The sequence below is a fragment of the Meleagris gallopavo genome, chromosome 2 (genome assembly GCF_000146605.3).
Source record: "Meleagris gallopavo isolate NT-WF06-2002-E0010 breed Aviagen turkey brand Nicholas breeding stock chromosome 2, Turkey_5.1, whole genome shotgun sequence".
Lineage (NCBI taxonomy): Eukaryota > Metazoa > Chordata > Aves > Galliformes > Phasianidae > Meleagris > Meleagris gallopavo.
Genome location: NC_015012.2, coordinates 30935749 through 30954862, shown reverse-complemented (window position 1 = coordinate 30954862; position 19114 = coordinate 30935749). Strand labels below are relative to the sequence as shown.

Here is a 19114-nt window from a genome sequence, read left to right as displayed (position 1 = left end):
GCTTTTTTTTTAAAAAAAAAAAAAGAATATTTTTGTACAGTTGTTTCTGCACAGTAAAGTAATAATCCAAAGAAAGGAGGTGGGATTTTCTGTTAACTCTTATAAAACGTCAAATTTGTTAAACTTCATGAAAGGAGATGAGCAAAACTGATAAGAAGGGCATGCTCCCTTTTAAAAGTGTAATCATACAGTAGGATTCTCTAGCATAAAAGTTTAAGCTGAAAAAAAAAAAAATCAAAGTTTAAAAAAAAGACTGAACATTTTGAAAGTTCTCAGGTTACCGTTCTGACCCAAACATGAATTCTCATGTTTTAGCTCCTTCTCGCCCCTCTCCACACTGCCACAATCCAAAGCATTATGAAGGAGCTTGTGAGCTCTGCTCATCTCCTTCAGTGAAAACTTCAAACAAAGCCTAACTGAAAATGAGCCAATACTGCTTATGAAAAATGTAGAACTTGTCCTACACATTCACAGATTTTTCATGAATTCCACTTGAGATTTGTCTGATACTATCTCTGACTTGCAATTTTGGACTAAAGAGAAAATGGAAAATCCTGATTAAAAAAAAACTCAGGAAATTTTGTTATTTTCCTTCTACCACTGTTCCTTGAGGAACAAATTACGGTATCTGCAGTTCTTCTACCTTTTTTCAAAGCTATGTTTGCTCTTCTACTAAATAGCCTCTTGCTTTAGTATAGTAATAACAACTTACTCCTACATCTTAAAACACAAGGTTTAACATAATACATGATGCAAGTTACTAAGATACACCATTTGCCTAATTGCTTGAAAACACTGAAAAGACTATTAACAGCATTTGATCTCAATCTAGCAATTTTTTTCTGTTTTGAATACATACCATTATCTACTCCAGACTCCAGGGTAAGAATCCGTTGCCGTGTCTCCATGTTAAAAATGCTAGTGTGACCAGTGTTAAATGATGCTACCATGAGGCTTGGGTCACTGCTGACAAGATCTACTGAGGAAGGGATTCCCATTTCTAGAAAACAATGCAGAGAACATTTTCATAAGCAGCAGATTGTGTAAAAAAAATAGAAAAAACACCAAGCACTTTGATATTTAAAGTCTCATGACTATGAAATGTTACATTTTAAAATCTACATTATGACAATCCAAATAGATGGTCTTGAGTGATCACTACTTTAAACCTGCTTTTCTGGTATGTACTTCAACATTCTTTATTGAGATGCTCTATATGGAATTGAGGTTGGACAGAAATCTAATCTTAAATGTGCTGGAAAGTAAGAACCTTATGTGTTCCACCTGCCCTGCCCCTTTTCTTCCTTTAAACGCAAGAAAAATTTTCAGCCAAACCTTCAGTGCAGGGACATAAAATCAAAACAGCAAAATCATTTACATGACAGATGATTTTACGCTGCTATTAAACTGGACAACTTCAGAGCTTAAAAAAACCCCAAAGCTTTCCAAATGTAAATTTTACATGCTGAAACTATCAGCGTGGAAAGTTACATAAGTACATTAAAAACCTCACATTACATAACTTCTTCCATCCTGCCCATTATATATCAGATGACTTTATACAGTGGCTATCTGAACACTACAGGACAGAAAATCAGATCAGCAGAGGATGAGTATGAGAAACATCCCTTAAAATTTCTGTCCTCAAATGTACTTTTCCCTACCAACTAAATGAAAGAACAGCACCATTTCCAACAGATGTCAGGAGCAGGAGAAGGAAGAGGTAAAATCATAGAATGGTTTGGGTTGAAAGGAACTTTAAAGACCATCCAGTTCCAATCCCTCTCCCAGGGGCAGGGACACCTTCTAATAGATCAAGCTGTCCAGGGTCCCAGCCAGCCTGGCCTTGAATACTTTCAGGGGTGGGACATCCATAGCTTCTCTAGTCATCCTGTTTGAGAGCCTCACTGCTCTCACAGTTAATAATTTCTTCCTTATGTCTAACCTATATCTATACTCTTTGTCCCAGCTCTACACTTCCTGACAAATAGATCCTCTCTCCAGCTTTTCTGTAGACCCCCTTTAGGAAATGGCTGCTATAAGCTCTCCCGCCAAAGCCCTTTCTTCTTCAGGCTGAATAACCCCAACTATTTCATCTTGTCTTCCTAGGAAAGCTGCTCCACAGCCCACTGATCATCCCTGTATATGATCCAATAGATCCATGTCCTTCTCAGTGCTGGGGGCCACAGAGCTGAATGCAGTACTGTGGGTGGAATCTCACAAGAGCAGAGCGGAGAGGGACAATCACCTCCCTCATCCTGCTGGTCCTCTTTTGATGCAGCCCAGGATACAGTTCGCCTTCTGGGTAGCCAGGTGCAGCACCTTACGTTTGGCCTTGTTGAACTTCATGAGGTTCATACAAGCCTTCCTCTCAAGTCTGTCCACGTCTCTCCAAATAGCATCCCAAGTAACCTGCAACACTTAGTTTTTAGATATGTGTGACTGTCCCCCTGTGTGTAGGTATCAATATTAGCTGGTGTCAGAATCCAAAATTTACTACTCTTCCAAGCAATCATAACAGTATAAAATCCAGTAAACAAACAAGAAAGATATCTACTCAGTAGCCAAGATTATGGTGGTCTGAATAGTTATGCTAATGAACTTAAAATTCCGTACCTTGATTATCATTAAATACACTGAGAGCTGGAGCAACTTCTGTAGCTTTCCACAAACGTACAGTGCCGTCTGCAGAACAGGATAGCAAACGCTGGTGTGTGCCACTGTAAACCAGACCCCACACTGCATCAGTATGGCCTACAAAAGCACCTCTTAGAACAGAAGGATCTGTGAACAAAAGACAAATAAACCACATTTCAAAACAAAAACTGAATTAAATGAATAGTTTTATCTTGGTCTGTGCTTATGGAGAAGCCTTAACAAGCTAGTCCATAAAAAAAACAAAACAAAAACAACAGCCAAGACAAGTTGGTCTTATCAGTATAACAGTGTAAATTATTCTATTATTCTTTAATGTCATTAGCACAAGTGGCATTCAGTTTCCCAGTTTGTAATTAATTCCCAGTTTGTAAAAAAACTTAGTAACAAAGTTTCAGCAGAAGAAATGGTATTAAAGATAATAAAACAGATTTTGATTTTAAAATAAAACTCACTCTCAAGGAGCCACCAATGATATATGTCAGTCTTTTTTCCAAAAGACAGCCTTGAGGCCAATCGTATCTGACGCTATGAGATGTGAAGAACATTTTAAAACAGACACAAGGCTGAGGCCTGTTTATAGCTCATAAACTTTACTGAAATATGCGATTTTATCAGTTTGAATATTATATTAACAGCTTTGGTCTCAGACTCTACAACCTCTTTATCTCAACAGCATAGATTTGTCCAAGAACATTTATATATACATTTCCTGTCCTTGTTAGTATCAGGTTTAGCCCTGCACTTTTTCAACCCAGCTGTTTGCCAGAACTATAATGATATCAAGGCTCTTTTTAAGAAAATGAAAAATTCCATCTTCTCATCAACTAGCATCAATATTAAAACACAAATTTACTTTAACTGGAGCAAATGTTCAATCTTCTCTTAATTTTCCAAGAAATACTACCTACAAGTTATACTATTTTAGCTACATAACATTAATGTCACTAAATATGTCCTTTTGTTGGTATCTGACAACTACGTACCGTAAGAGTCGTAGGGGTCGATGTTTGGATTTGTTGTATTCCAGCCATGGATGAGGCCATCAGTTCCTCCACTGTAACACTGCTCACCATTGCTGCTCATCACCACACAAAGGACTGGTCCACTGGAAGAAACCACATTCCAAAAAGTTAACTATTAGCATTTTCATTAAATGATAAATACTGTCAAAATGATTCTTCAAATTTTCCTGTTAAATACAATTAATTTACTGCATTGGCTCCAATGGAAATTCTGCATTCTCAGATCATAAGCTACATTATTTCCTATAGCATCTCAGCAGTATTTGGTAATTTAACTACAGTTTCAGAACAATTCAGACATTTCACATTTTGAAGATGATAGGTTTTATTATTTTAATTTCATTTTTCCTCTTTTTAAAAATTGAAGATTTTTCCATGGAAACAATTCAGTAGATGTTAATTCATTGGACACAGCTTTGTTCTACATATACACATATCTGACAAAAAGGCAAGAGCTCTAACGAATGGAATACCTAGTTGAATGTGAACTGCATAATTTGTAGCTTTCTCTTTTAAAAATGGTAGTGTACCCAGCGCCAGACAAAAACAGATGAAAATAAGTAGGTATTTTAAATAAAATGAGAATAAAAGCACTGCATGGAACCACTAGTTGACATGGTGGAAATTGCTTTAAAAATTTTCGTGTCTGTTTAAAAATCTTGTATTTCTCAAATAAGACTGTGTTCTTATCAAATACTCACCTGTGTGCTCTGAAGGTATATATTGGCTCTACATCAAGAGATGCACTCCTAAATGAAGTACAAGAAAATGTTAGCACACATATGACTTTACAAAAATGTGCCAGAATTAATAAGTTCTTAAAAATCACCGCTACCTCTTTTGAAATCTCTGCTACAAAAAATCATGTAGAAACAAGAAGTTGTATATCTAGTGATTCTTTCCATTCTTTCAAAATATGATAGGATTTTCACTTGCTTGTCTGATTTATAGACCTTCAAAGTGAGAAAGCTCAGGAAGTCTCACACACCAATCAAAGCAGAAGGTACATCAGTGGTGGGGAAGGAGTAGAGTGCTATCAGTAACAGATGGAATATTTCCTCATTTCAAATCCCTACCCAAGGAAGGGGGCTTGTAACATCTTGCTTTTCTAATAAAGCTCTAATACAGTTACAAATCACTTAAACTGCTGCTCAGGACTTTACAAGTGAGGTGTTGGGGTTGTTTTTCCTTTTTTTTTTTTTTTTTAGTGCAGACTTCAGGACTACCACAGGCATTGTCCAATCTTCAAAAAAGGTATGATGCACACCCTTCACTATGTTAGCCTTACTACAAATTTATACGTTTCCTGACATCCCTTGCAATACGACGGAAACACTGTACACATATGCCTAGCAACATCGCCGTCAATGTTAAATTCTGAACATATGTATATATGCACATGAGTATACATTTACTTTTTACATATAGGCATATATGTTTACATATTTATATACAGATTCAAGCACACTAGGAGGTCGCAGACAAATATTTTTACTAATAAATTAGTTTCCCATTTTAGTCTACATGCAAAATACATATATTCAAAAAAAGAGAACAGTTTTTATTTTTGCATGCATAGATTTCTTTTCATACGCTCTAGAAGTCTCCATAATTCTCTAAGAGTTTCTTTTTGTACTTAAGGGACAATTCCCATTGACTCTCAAGGACTACCAGATGAAGCCATATCTACAATTTTATTTAGATAAATAAAATGCTTTAAGGAAGTAAAGAAAAAAAAGATCTTACTTTTTTGCTGGAGCTGTTTTTTGTAAATTCCACATTTTTAATGTATGGTCCTCTGAAGCTGTTATTAGCACTGGCTCAACTGGGTGAAAAGCTAAACCTCTTATTCCGTCAAAGTGGCTTCTTAATGTGAATTTGGGGTTCCAAGTCTTTCTCAGTGCATCCGTATTGTTTCCTATCTAAAAATAATAATTAAAAGGAGACATTTATAGTTAATCTGGAAGATAGAAGGAAAGGATATCAGAGCTTTAGTTTGCCATTTTCAGAAGATGTCAAATTGCCTATTTTTCATAATAACCTGTTCTCGAGTAACAGTCCACTTAAAGCTCATCAGACTACTCAAAACGAGTATGAAGATAGAGATACTCCGCAAAGGCAACAATTCTATCTCTGCAGCAATGCATTCTGTGCAAATCTGAAGTCCACATGTCTACTAGGTTGCACAATTTAAAAGCACCTTTCTGGCTAATACTGCTATAAACTTTGGTATTTGAAAGTTAACGTACCTATTGGCTCATTCATTAACACTGGGCTTGAATCAAGCTAACTGCTGTGCCTTGAATATCTGAAGTACCACTGACATGTTATCTACCAACTAAAGATCTAACAGAAATGGAGAGATGTCTAGCAGTGCAGAAAGGAAAACAATCTAACATATTTACTTAATGCAATACAAATTCTGTGATAATACATGACCAGATGATCTTGCCAGAAAACAATTAAAAAAAGGCAAAAAAGTCTTGGCTACGTACTAAGAATGTAACTGGCAAGCACTAAGATATCATATACACAGAAATAACTACTTGGCAACGAATGCATTTTACATAGATCCAGTAAGAAAGCTTTAAAAAATAAACAGTTACTTCAACATTGTTCCTCTGAGCAGACTTTGTAAAATGCCAAATGGACTTCTATGACTTTGTCAACCAAGACTGCCACAGTTAAATATGCCCTGCTATAATCACTGCAAACAATCCATTGGTAAAACATTGACATAAACAATCATGCTTAAGATTCAAATAATTTCACTATATTGAACGCTATGGATAATCCCTAATAATTGTCATCAACTTCCATAAAGAAATAACTATTATGAGACACTTTGAGAATCTACATTTTATTCTAGAATGTGAACAAAAAATAGGTAGTTTTCTTTTTATTTTTAATGTTATTTTTGGATTTATTAACTATGCTTCACTGAGGAGGTTCTACAGATTTTAAACAAGAAAGGAAGCATAGCAAAAAGTGGGTTCAATCTCATTGTATTTCTTAGTAATTACGTACTGTCTGTTCAGTGAAACTGCTCAGTTTCTTTGCCAGTCTACTGAGCTCCGCTAGCTCAGTGAGGGAACAGACAAATGCTGGAGCTTGTGCAAGGATGGGGCAGGACTGCAAAGTTAGCAGCACTGTCAGATTTCCTGGAGATTGGCCAAGAAATTCTCAGTAAAAAGGGTACAACACATATAGAGTATCCACAGATAACTGTAGTAGAATTTGTCTGCCTGAAGATAAACATCTAGTGCCTATTAAGGCAATGGAAGAAACTGAACCTGGCCTCCAGGTGAGGCACTGGATCAGGTTGTTCAGAGAGGTTGTAGATGTCCCCTTCCTGGAAGCATTCAAGACCAGGCTGGACGGAACTTCAAGCAACCTAGAGGTCTAGAGGGAGGCGTCTCTGCCTGTAGTAGCAGGGAGGCTGGAACTAGATGATCTTAAACTTAAAGGTCCCTTCCAACACAAACCACTCTGTGACTCTGTAATTAGCTTATAAATTGTGAAGTGGACTGGGGGCAGTTTCACTCAGGAGACCAGCAGCAGAAGTGGAGACAGATCCTAGTCCTGATGCGCTGTCTGTATGGTCACCCCACCATCACTCCCTCTTCATTCACAAGATTCCCAAGAGCTCCATGAAGCTCAGTTACTAACAGGACAGCTGGCCTCCTTTTCTCTCTTCCCACTAAAATACAACAGTGAGGTAGTCTGAGGTTTAAAAAGCACAATTGGTAGGGAGGAGAGAGGACGAGTCCACTCCATAATTAGCACGTGACTTGGTTTTGCTTTTAATTGTTATGTCTGTGTCTAATTATACAATGCCAAATTGAAAATTCCAGAAATAGCTGCGGTATGCAGATAGCATTACAAATATGTCTGATGCAGAAAGTTGAAGGCAAACAAGCAAGAATCTACTGCAAAGCCTAAAACCTCCAGTTTACTACACAATGTGTTATCAGTATATTAAATGTACTAATTCTGTAGTTTAGATGCTTTTACATAGAACTCATTCTGTTATGAAGTTATGCAACAAAGAAACATTTTCTCTTTTAAGTAATATATTAAAATAATCTACACTACTAATTGAAAGCCATTCTTTAATTTACAGCCAGTCAAAGCAGTGTTTGAAAAACCTAAATGATAAAATGAAGTAGGGTAGTACTGCTATGTTTTGGAAGAAAAGAATCAAGTAAACACAACACTGAGAAAACAGAGCCTGAAACTGTTTGCAGCTCTTAAGAGAAAATACATTTAAAGACTGATCCACACAAAACTTTTAAACTTCATTGCCTGTATAATATAGAACTGACTCTATAAAACCTACTACATTTCTAGTAATCCTACTTAATCCTACCTGATTCTCAATTGGCATCTGACAGAAGGTGTGAAGTGATCCAAAATAAAAACAGATTACATTATTTGTAAGCTATACTCCCAAGGAAAATCAAAAGGGAAAACTAATCATTCATTTTGCTTCAATAAAGATCAAAAAACAAGAGCAAAGAGCTTTGCAAACAATTTTTTTTTTTTTTTCAACTGTCAACAGTGGAAAAGATAAGGCGTGAGGTAAGCATGACTATGAATTCCTGATATCCGGACTTCACATAGGATTTAACAAGTGAACAAATAGAAACAAATACTCCCAGTCATGCATGATAGGATGCAATAGATAAAGAAGTGCTAGATTCCATAAACAAAAGCTCTTGAGTCAAGATGTAGAAACAACTTATATGCACACTTGATCAATGAAGTCAACATTAAGCTTCCATACATATCACATCTTCTGAATGTATAAAATCAGAATCTAATTAAGTTTAAATGGGAAAATGTGAAATTTGTACATCAATTTACTATATTTTTGGAGACAAAGTTAGGAAAGGTTAACAAAAAAAATTATTTCTTTGAAGCTCTGATGACTCCTGAAGAGTCATGTGCTCAGAAACTTGCATGTCTCTACAGTGTCACTGCAAAAACGTGTGTAAACTAAATATTATTAACTATGTAACGCGTGTAAAAGAAGGGCTTGCATGGTAGGAATGAAATCTGCTGCATACAAGAAAAAGATATTTCAAATAAAAATTTGTGACATTCTTTGGCAGCATAATTTTAACGGGAAAAAGTTTTCCGCAGAATCTACACACATATAATTTGCATATGCCTTCATCAAGTAGAGACAACAAGACATTGAGTTCTTTTTAATAACCACTTACATCATAAGCCAGCGAATCTGCCTCATTGGCCACTGTGAGGCCAGCCAACTCTCCAAGACCCAGCTCATTTTCAAGGGTTTCGTCTGTTCCCATAATGAAAGATTTCCCTGAAGAAGGAGGGAATGTTAAAGCTTCCACTGCAAGAAAAAACAAACAAACAAAAAAAAAACAACAAACACAAAACAAACCCTGAAACACAGGCATATGCAATGCTGATTTATAAAAGTATATTTTCTACTTTCAAAATACTAAGTAGCTGAGTGCAAAAAAATGTAAGAGGATCACAGTGCATACCAATAAATTGCATCCTCTGAACATAATACAGTTGAAGTGTGCATGCTCAAGACACTAAGTGTCATTAACCACAACAGGAAAGACTATGCTACCATTCCCCCATATATAATGCAAAAGTAACACAGAAAAGATCAGACCCTTCCCCAGCTCAATCAGTTTCCAAAGAAGCAACAAAAATATAGCCAAGAAGAGTTGGTGGAAGCAGCTGGACTTCCTTCATGACACTGAATTCACATATATCTAAAAGCATGTCTACAGCAAGGCTTGTTTACATGCACTACCGCCTAGCAATGACTGAAAGCTACTTGTACTTCATTGCTATTTGTAAAATTAGTTCAACTGCCAAAGAGATTAGTTAGCATTGAATTCAATGTTTTACTAGCAGTACCCAATCTTACTCATTTGCAGATGTGAGAGCATGCCTATAAGCTCTCTATTCACCATATCATAAACATATCCATAGGCAGATTCACCAGAAACGGAAGGATAAAAGGCTGTGAGTGCAGTTCACATATATGTCACCATAAGGCTCTGATGATACAACTGGAAAGAAGCTGTGCCTTTAGCAACTTCCATCTACATCTCTCCAAAAAACATATATCACAAAAAAAGACTGAATAGATAAAAATGTATTATCTTCTGGACATGACAGACTTTACTCAGTGTTGCACACCATATGAGTCAACTTACAAGGGTTTTGCAGTAAATTACTTCCCAACCTCTCTACCACTCTTTTAATTCCATCATAAATACAAGCTTTGGCAAATGCTGTTGATACCAGGGAGATACAAACAAACACCATCTCATTCTCAGCAGCTTAGTGTTGATGCTGGTAGGCTAGATAAGTTAAAACTGAACAAACTATGGTTTACAGTGAACAGTCTGATTCATTCAGGCTGCTTCCCCCTTGTCTGAAGGCATCGGGTACAGATGCTATTCAATTCCTCTCCAGACCATTCAGCATAACTAACCCAACCTTCCTGATCTTTCCATTCCACTCCATACTTCTATGAAGTATCCTGTTTGCTTTCTCTGACCTTTGAAAGAAATAAAAGCCCTTCAGCTCTGATGTTTGATTAAGTCTCTTAGGTATTACCTTTTAATTACAAGCACCTCTTATCTTCATCACCCTTAAGTCTAAACTTTCGTTGTCTTCATTCTCTCTACAATGTTATACTCCACTCAGTACCCAATGCATACGGAATGCCAAATTTAGAAAGCTACTAGAATTTAAAAAAACAAGTATACGCCAAAAATATCGATAGGTTTCAAATTTACAAACAAATATGCAACTGGTAGCTTGCAACACCAAACTCAGACTAATAACAGTCAACTGTCCTCTTGTTTTCATCGCAGCCTATCTGAGTCTCTGAATTAAAAACACAATCCTGAAAGGAGATGAGAATAGAGTTTTACTAATACGTCTCTCAGTACATGTAAGAAAAGTTAGAAAGGAAACATTCAACAAAAAATTCCTACACTTCTCCAACTGTTGCTAAGCTACCCCCCTCTTTCATAAAGAAAATCACCAAGCATGTAGGAAATAGAACTATTGAGATCTTCAGTAAGTATGCTACACACCAGAGCTTTTTATGCATCTTAATTACAATTTGGACAACTTACATTTTCACACTCACTATAAGACTGCAAAGCCAACACCATGTCTTTCTCATTTTTCTAAATACGTATTTACCATCTAAATAAATAGCACAATATGATCTTTTACAAGTCTATATCCTGATATATTAATGATGTATATTGCAGCAGTTCAAATGTTGATTCAAATACTTGATTTAGCAACTTACAGAAGCAATATTAATGAAGGAAATCACATGCTATGCTGCAAAGATGAATGGCTTTCCATACAAGCAAGTAACTTAAGAACCTCATATTACAAGCCACCAAATGCCAAGTAAGTTTTTCCACCATGCTGAAAATATTCAGCCAGGGTCTTACTTAGGTTGGTGTCTTTACCTTCCTAATAATAACTGGAGGGGAGGAATGCATTATTGCATTTAGACAGCACTCATAATACTGAATCAGTATTTGTGAAGTGCTTGGAACATCTTAGAGGATACTCTTTAAGCAAAAGTAACTATAAACATCTACCATTTACAAAAGTGTAGGCACATTTTTAATATTTACCTTCATCTGTCCTGTTTATCTCATGTTCAATCAGCCTTGAGCTACTGGGTCTAGAAGAAGGTGCAACAGATGGCTGTAATGAAGGGAGATCATCAACATCTCTCAAGTTTGCAAGCATATCTTGCAGCTTTGACCTGTTGGGCCCTAACCAGAAAACAAACAAACAAAAAATAGTTTATGGATAATTCATAACAGCGTTACTTATTATATCAGATACAGCATAGCAGCACATGCAACAAAGGATCCCACCTTGCATTAAAATGTTATGACACACACAAGAAAAATGAGCACCTATTTGCAGTAATATCGAGTTATCCAGCGTGAAATGAATTTATTAAAAAGAAAGTGGTAGAAGCAACCAAGAATTGTGAATGCACAACTTTCCCCACATTTATACATTCATACTGCATGGAATGATGAAGAATGCCTCCAACTGAGTCATAGCAACAGTGATTATATTAGAGTATTTACTTTTCGAAAACAATTGATAGCATGTGTGAATATTTCAGTACTTGTGCATCAGGTTCTTTGTGCAGCATATTCTTATCATAAGATGATTATTTTCAATATATTTGTGCAGTAGTGTAGGACTGTGGAACTATATCATCTAAAGGAATATAACTACATTAAAATATAAATACAACCGGATCCACTGGCCTACTTCCTGAAGCTATATATGGTGAAGACCCATGCCCTTCTTGACACTTACCTGTGCTTTGCTCCATCATTTTCCCACATCCCTGTTTTGACTGTTTTATATAGGATTGAGGCTGAAACATATCTTCGGCAGTTTTTCCTGTTGTAAGTTTAATTAAGAATGGGAAAATGTCTTACCCATAGTCCATTATGTTTTTTTTCCTAGACCAGTAATAATACAGCTATTTTCAAGCAGCTTTAACACAGCAGTGTACTTTAATATATGTATGCTCTTATTACTTCACAGGAGCGTTTACTACAGCCTTGAAAAATCGTAAGTTTACTAATGTAATTGCAAACGCCACTTTGTCCACCCTAATCATAATGATAGTTAATTGACTAAATTGTGTTTAACTCATTAGTCACAAAGGTATTATTTGATTGAGGTAACAGTAAGTAGGATTTTGCAAGATTGCTTTACTACAGTATTTGATCTACAATACAACAATATTATACTTGGTAGTAGTTCATCATCTAAACATGATTTGTGATGAAGCTAAAGTTACAGTAACAAGCTTTATTTAGTTTAGTTTTGTTTTGTTTTATAATTTAATGTCAAGATATTTAGTCCCTTCTTTCTTCCCCACACTTCCTTCCTTGCATTCTTCACTACGTGCAATGTAACAAATAGCTGAAAATGACTGAAACTTCTCAATTTTTCTACATTGATGCCTATCCACCTATGGTTTGCCCGTGCAAAGATGGAATTTCTGTTCTGTAGTAAAACATTTGGCCTCCCAAGATCAAAGCAATTAAATCAATCCAAAAGATACTATGAATGTACTGAGTAGTTTTCTTTATGAAGGAACACTGGTTGACCAAGCACTGCCATATAACAGAAATTTTTCTCATAAACATATAGAACAATTTTCAGTAATATCTACATCTATATGTAGTTAAATTTCAGTTTTGTTACCAAAAAGAAATAGTATTCAATAGTTGTTCAAGAACATAACTTCAATCATTTGATTAAATCTTTTATGCTAGCTTAACCCTACAACTATCCACCCTGACATAATATAACACATCTGTGTATTTTAAAAATAACAGACGAGTTAAAAATACCAATTTTACTGAAGTTCACATATTGGTACACCCTCTCTATCTTAACCATAAGGAAATTTTAAAACAAGTTTATGAATCACAAGCACTTTGGTTGCCCAACTCAACTTCTTACTGAGTTGCAAATTCCAGTAACCGAAATGATTCCAAAGATGACAAAAATATCTGATAAATTTGAAGCATGGAAATGGTTAACTTTAAAAAGTTTATTCTGTATATTTGACTAAGATTGATCTATTTCAGCAACATAACCAACTACAGAGCAATAAGTAGCTCATCACATCAATACAAAATCTAACACCAGTCAGCCTCTAACAATGATATACCTTTTATATCATTCTGCGTATCTTTTTGGAAGTGAAAGTATCACTGTGATTAACAACCATCTTCCCACAAAGAGAGAGACCTCTCATTTCTTACTGGACTATATGCAGTGTTACTAATTTACATCATTTGCACATGAATTCTCAGTATGGTTAGATCCTTGAAATAAAGCTACAAATACAAAAAATTTATTTTAAACACTTCATCTGAGTTCAAAATGTTTCAACTCTTAGTTAAGAAAAACATTGTTTTACAAAATGGATTTGCGTTTCAAGAAAGGGAACCAATTATAATACAGGGCTAGAAACTGTATTTCAGATACTGATCAGTTTTTTGTTTGGATAAAAGTATCCAACATTTTTAAAGATAAGTCCAACAAAAGGAAGTCAATAAATCCCATGATTTACAAATAAATGGATGGTTAGAGTTGCCTGCTATTTCGAGCCCTGCAAAACAAATTATGATGACAGCATGACTTTCATGTCGTGAATGTTAAGTATAAACAGGGGTAGAAATTAACCTGTTTTTTTCCTCTGTCATCTAACATGATACTCAAGACAGCTTCTATATGGCTGTTCAATTTGCATACCAGACTTCAATTCTTCCTGTGAAACTGGAATGTTTTCAGCTAAGAAAGGGTTATGAAATTTTCTATATTGAAGTGTGAAGTACTAAACCAATGCATTTTATAATTCACATTTCTGCAAGAATTTTTAATTAATCCAATGCCTGTTTGGAAAAAACTATCTATTCCAACTACTTATCAGGTAACTTGATTGACTATCATTAATTTCAACCCCTGGGAACTGGTGAACAGGAAAGCAGTCAGGAGCAGCAAAGTAACAGAGTAAGTAATTTTAGGAAAACATTGAGAGAGAGATAGAATTAAGGGTGTGAAAGATGTAGGATTTATGATTTTAAAGTGCAATGTTTTCCACTTACTCTTCACCCCCTTTTTCCCCTTGCGCTCCTTTTTGTATTGTTCCTTGAGTTTGGTTATTACTCCCTGGTCGACATTCCAGGCTTCAGGCATGAGACACTGGTCTTCCTTTTCTAAACAAAGTGAAACAAATGAAACATCCTTTTTCAGTCATGTCACCAAGTGATCTCCAACTGAAGGAGGTAACAGCTGGTATTGGTATTTGCCTTATTTCAAACAGACAGAAATAGTACCAAGCTCATGAAAGCTATGAAACTGCTCCCATTCCACTTTTATTTGCTCAGTTTTCTTTACAAGAAATTGAGATAAAATTTCACATGTCTAATTTCTATCACTAGATACACAGCTGTTCATAAAATGTAAGCAACATTTACTTTACAATACATCAGGACATACTTTTCAGCTTTTTCTTTCCCCCACGGAAAGAACTATTATGTGTAGAAAGAAGAGTTATGCTAAAGCTATGTTCATCATAACTTTACAACTCAGATTTTGTGTCACTGTGTTTCAAATATTCATTTCATTGTCTCCGTGATATGTTGTTATTTACACAAAGCAGCAGCCAATCTAAATCTTTGTGGAACATAGCATACACATCACCAAGCATTGAATGAAAAGCACTGAAGAACCTATGAAATTTCACCAAAAGGAGACAGCCTGAGTTATTAGTCTTAGAAAAAGCTACAGAAACATTTCAATATACCTAATGAATAAAATCCCACTTTTTTAAAGAAGACCTCTTTCAAATTGCTTTTTCCAGGAAATTATTTAGACAAATTATTTTCTACAGACTGTCCCCAGATACTTCCTACATGTCCACAGGTTCTGTTCAACTTTACAAGCAGATCTTGAACTACTGTGCAAGTGGTATAATGTGCTTCATTTAAAAATCAGCTGACTGCTCCTGAAAAGCTAAGGACACATTGTACAGATTACTGTAACTGGCTGGCAATGTTTAGGATCAAAAATGAAGGACTTCCTATGTTGCTTCTATATACAATATTGCTCAATACACAATATTGGTGCTTTATGCTACATTTAGCAGCTTCTTTTGTGTGAAAATAACATCAGCGATACATAAAGGCAGTTCCTTGAAGAAGCTTATTCTTACATGCCATTATTATGAAAGACAGACTATGAAATAAAAATAACTGAAAAACCTGAAGGCCTGTAACTCAAAGAAAATCTCCTAACACTTCTAGAAATTGAACTATTTTTGACGACAATTTATTTTTAATGTTAGACATTTGCTCATTTTTTTACTTATCTGTCATCAATAAAAGTAAAAAGAAACTCAAGGTGTGAATTTGAGAACAAAAAAGCTCCTGTTGGCATACCAGCTTTTCAGTGACATAAGCAGTACGTAAGTGGATAGACAGACCTTCAACTTTGGAGAGAAGAAATGTAATAACAACTTACAACAATTTATGATAAAAAATAACATCTCTAAATTTGCTTGGAATGCTGACTTCCATATCTAAAAATATTGAGATGTACTCTCTCAGCAAAGAGGCTACCTACTATTGAACTAATAATTTGTAATCTCTGTACTTGTAATCATTTAGAAATTTGGAGTTCAACTGCAAGCTAGTAACTTCACTGAAATACTGTATCTCAGAATTGTTAGCTCATGTGAGAGCCACTGCTGTCATGGTTGGTTTCCATCAATGTTTTGGTGCTATTATAAAGATTAATTATCTCCCATTCTTCTTCCACAGCTCCAATCTGTCCCCATTAACATGTAAAACTTTACAGAGAAGCTTAAGGAGGAAACAACCACTCATACAAACATTCAGTCAGTTCTCTTCCTCCTTCTCTTCCCTGTGCAGTGCATTTATGTGGAATAATTATTGCAAGATAAAGTGGATCCTGCCATTTTTGGTTGCAGGACATGAACTTCAAGAACACAGAGAACAGTTTGTCAAATTTCACTTGGTGACTGAGGGGCTTGAACACACACGCTTTTAATAACTTGTAACAGAAAATTTGAGAAACAGAATGGATCATTTTTTCCACATTGCTAATATATAATTATATTTCAACTAGTTCAGTTCTTTGAAATGCATTACTTTCCACGTCAAAGTTGGAGAAAGGAAAGAATGTTTGGAATTGTAAAATACATCTGTATCAGAGTTCCTCATTAGAAAGGGGCACTGGAAAAATCACTGAGATTCCACTCATAAAACTGAAGTTCTATCTGCCTATTACTAAAAAAAGAACACAGACACAGTGACTGGAAGCAAAAACTTCCACAAACCCTCACATAAAAGCAGTATAAACAAAAATGGGAATATCACATCACAAGAATCTCAATCTGACAATGAAGGGATTTACTACACGAACATTCAAAAGGTCCTCCCATTATGACAGAGACCACAATCAACCAATCAGAACATACTCTTTGTGCATTTTCTCTCTCCTGATACATTTCATTACATTTCCTTACCCCAGTCTGTTCCATCTCCTGAACTTCTCGATTCCCCATCACCTTCATCTGAGGTAACCAAAAAGTCAAATTCCTTCAAAGCTTCTTCTGTATCTCTGTCTTCACTACTGTCAGATAGCACTCTTTTCCTTACAATCTGAAATATGAGGAAGGAAAGAAAAAACTGAATTAAATAACATGATGTTTATATCTATCAGTAATGTTTTCTATACAAAATTCTAAGAGGAAATTTAAGAAGCAGGAAGAAAGTACTAATTAATAAACAAACCTTAAATTAACATATGGGTTTCCTTCAAATTTCGAAGTAAAAATGAAAATCACCTGTACAATTATTTCCTGTAACTATCAATATTCAATCACTTGATAATGAATCTACAATGACGTATATGATTATCAGTCTTTTTAATATCAGAAAAGTACAAACCTTCTTTTGATAGAAATTAAAAAACAAACAAACAAACAAAAAACCCACCTAAATACACAAAGAACAAAAAACCCCAACGCAATACCATAGGAAGAACTTAAGCAAAGTCAAATAATCTCAACTATTTTGAAAATAACCTAACTCACCTTTGAAATCACTCTACTTATGGACCAAAAGCTTAGCCTAGAAAAATACCTAAGGAAAGTGCTAATTTGCTTAGGTTTGGCAAAAATCATTTCATCCTAATATGTCTTCAGACATTTCACATCTATATACAGTACTTCCATGCTTAAACTGCATTTTCCAAATCTAATTCTAAAGGAAATTTGGTAATGGGAAAAAAAATTAAATACACGTTTTAACAAAAGACCTCACAGTATGCTTCTTGTAATAAAATTACTTTTCCTTCAATAGTCAAAATGAACTAGCTGCCTTAAAGTTATTTGATTAACTGGCAAATTAACAAATTTGAAATAAGTAGGGAAAAAAATATTTCTATAGAAAAATTACATTAATCATGTACTTTGACTTGGAACCTTGCTATAAGTCAATGTGAAAATACTTCAGTACCTAGGACAACATCCCATAGTTCATGAGGATGAATGGCTGTTTTCTCTAAATACAATGAACCAATTTCAAAGCCTAGAACAATAATAAACACTAAACTTAACACTCCTGGCAGGTTTAGTGAACATGCTATGTTATACATTATATTACAGAAGTGTCTCAGACAGTAGTTCACAGGTCATCAATTACAAGATCCTCTTTAAAAAAACTTTATAACTCATATTTTTAAGCAGTCATTTTTACAGTTGACCATAAAAATGATCCAGTGTATCCACTTTATGTCTTTTCAAAATTTTTGGAAGCATAATTCAATGAATAAATATTCATTCCAAAAAGAAGAGGATAAAATTGAGTATTATTTACGTGTATTATTTACATTATCTACTTAATGTGATCATTTGATCTAATAATGTTGCAAAGTATACAACATGAGGCAGGGAATCAGGCATTGACTGAATACACAAACAATTTATTAACCACATTTTAAAATTTTTCCAGTTATACTTTTTCTTTTTTCAACAATTCACTTAAATCAAAGGTGGTATTTCAGTTCTGTACCCTACAAACAGAAAATTCTGCAAGTCACTTTAAATATAAAATGCACTGAAAAAAGTTAAAAAATAGTAATAATTAAAAAAGATATCTGGTACTTTAAAAACTGCATCGAACATATATCAAAAGTACTAGTTGGTATGAAACAGCAGTTCAAAATATGTCACTGCAAACTTCCAGCAAGACAGATAGCAAAGCTTAACTTGTATGCATGAACTCCTCCTGTGCACACATGCTTGGACAGACCATCATAAAGATGCATTAATGATTTGCACGTGTACATACACAGTCATATACTTTGCATATAGGCATCTCATTAATCTCACTTTTTCTGTTCTTCGTAACTTTTTCAATTATTTTTTTCCACTCACTGTTGCGGTATCAATGATTGTTTTCTCTCTTCCTTCAATATCTTCCTCATCTTCTTCATCACTGAAGTCTGCAGCTGCATTTTCAAGGAACTTGAAGGTCTCTAGCAGAGAGGCAGAGTCAGTCAATTCTGGCTTCCTAAACAACAACAACAACCACTATGAGTCAAAAGAAACCATTACAACATCACTTTTGCATTTACCAGTCTGTTCTATTTTATGGTGTCTAACAACACATGAAATTAAAATAAGCCTAAAGATAAAAATGGACTATTTATAGATAAAAACATTTGTTGCTTAAAAACCTAAATGTTATCCATAAATTCATCTTATTACAACCATTATTCTTTATCCAGCTGCAATTACCAGGACAGGCACTTTGCAGTTTTTT

At 35.0% G+C, this 19114-nt stretch overlaps 1 protein-coding gene across 1 annotated transcript; it reads right to left on the bottom strand.

The window, feature by feature from the left end:
* Positions 1-674: 674 nt before the first annotated feature.
* On the bottom strand, positions 675-19065 carry STRN (striatin). The gene is made up of 12 exons (XM_019613496.1): positions 19060-19065; positions 18727-18882; positions 16813-16948; positions 14369-14479; positions 12054-12140; positions 11345-11488; positions 8906-9042; positions 5427-5602; positions 4382-4429; positions 3642-3763; positions 2617-2784; positions 675-1000 (listed from the first exon to the last, which is right to left on the bottom strand). Exons 1-12 carry the CDS (start codon positions 19063-19065, stop codon positions 690-692), a joined length of 1602 nt encoding a protein of 533 aa, XP_019469041.1. The 3' UTR covers positions 675-689.
* Between the last annotated feature and the right edge of the window lie 49 nt (positions 19066-19114).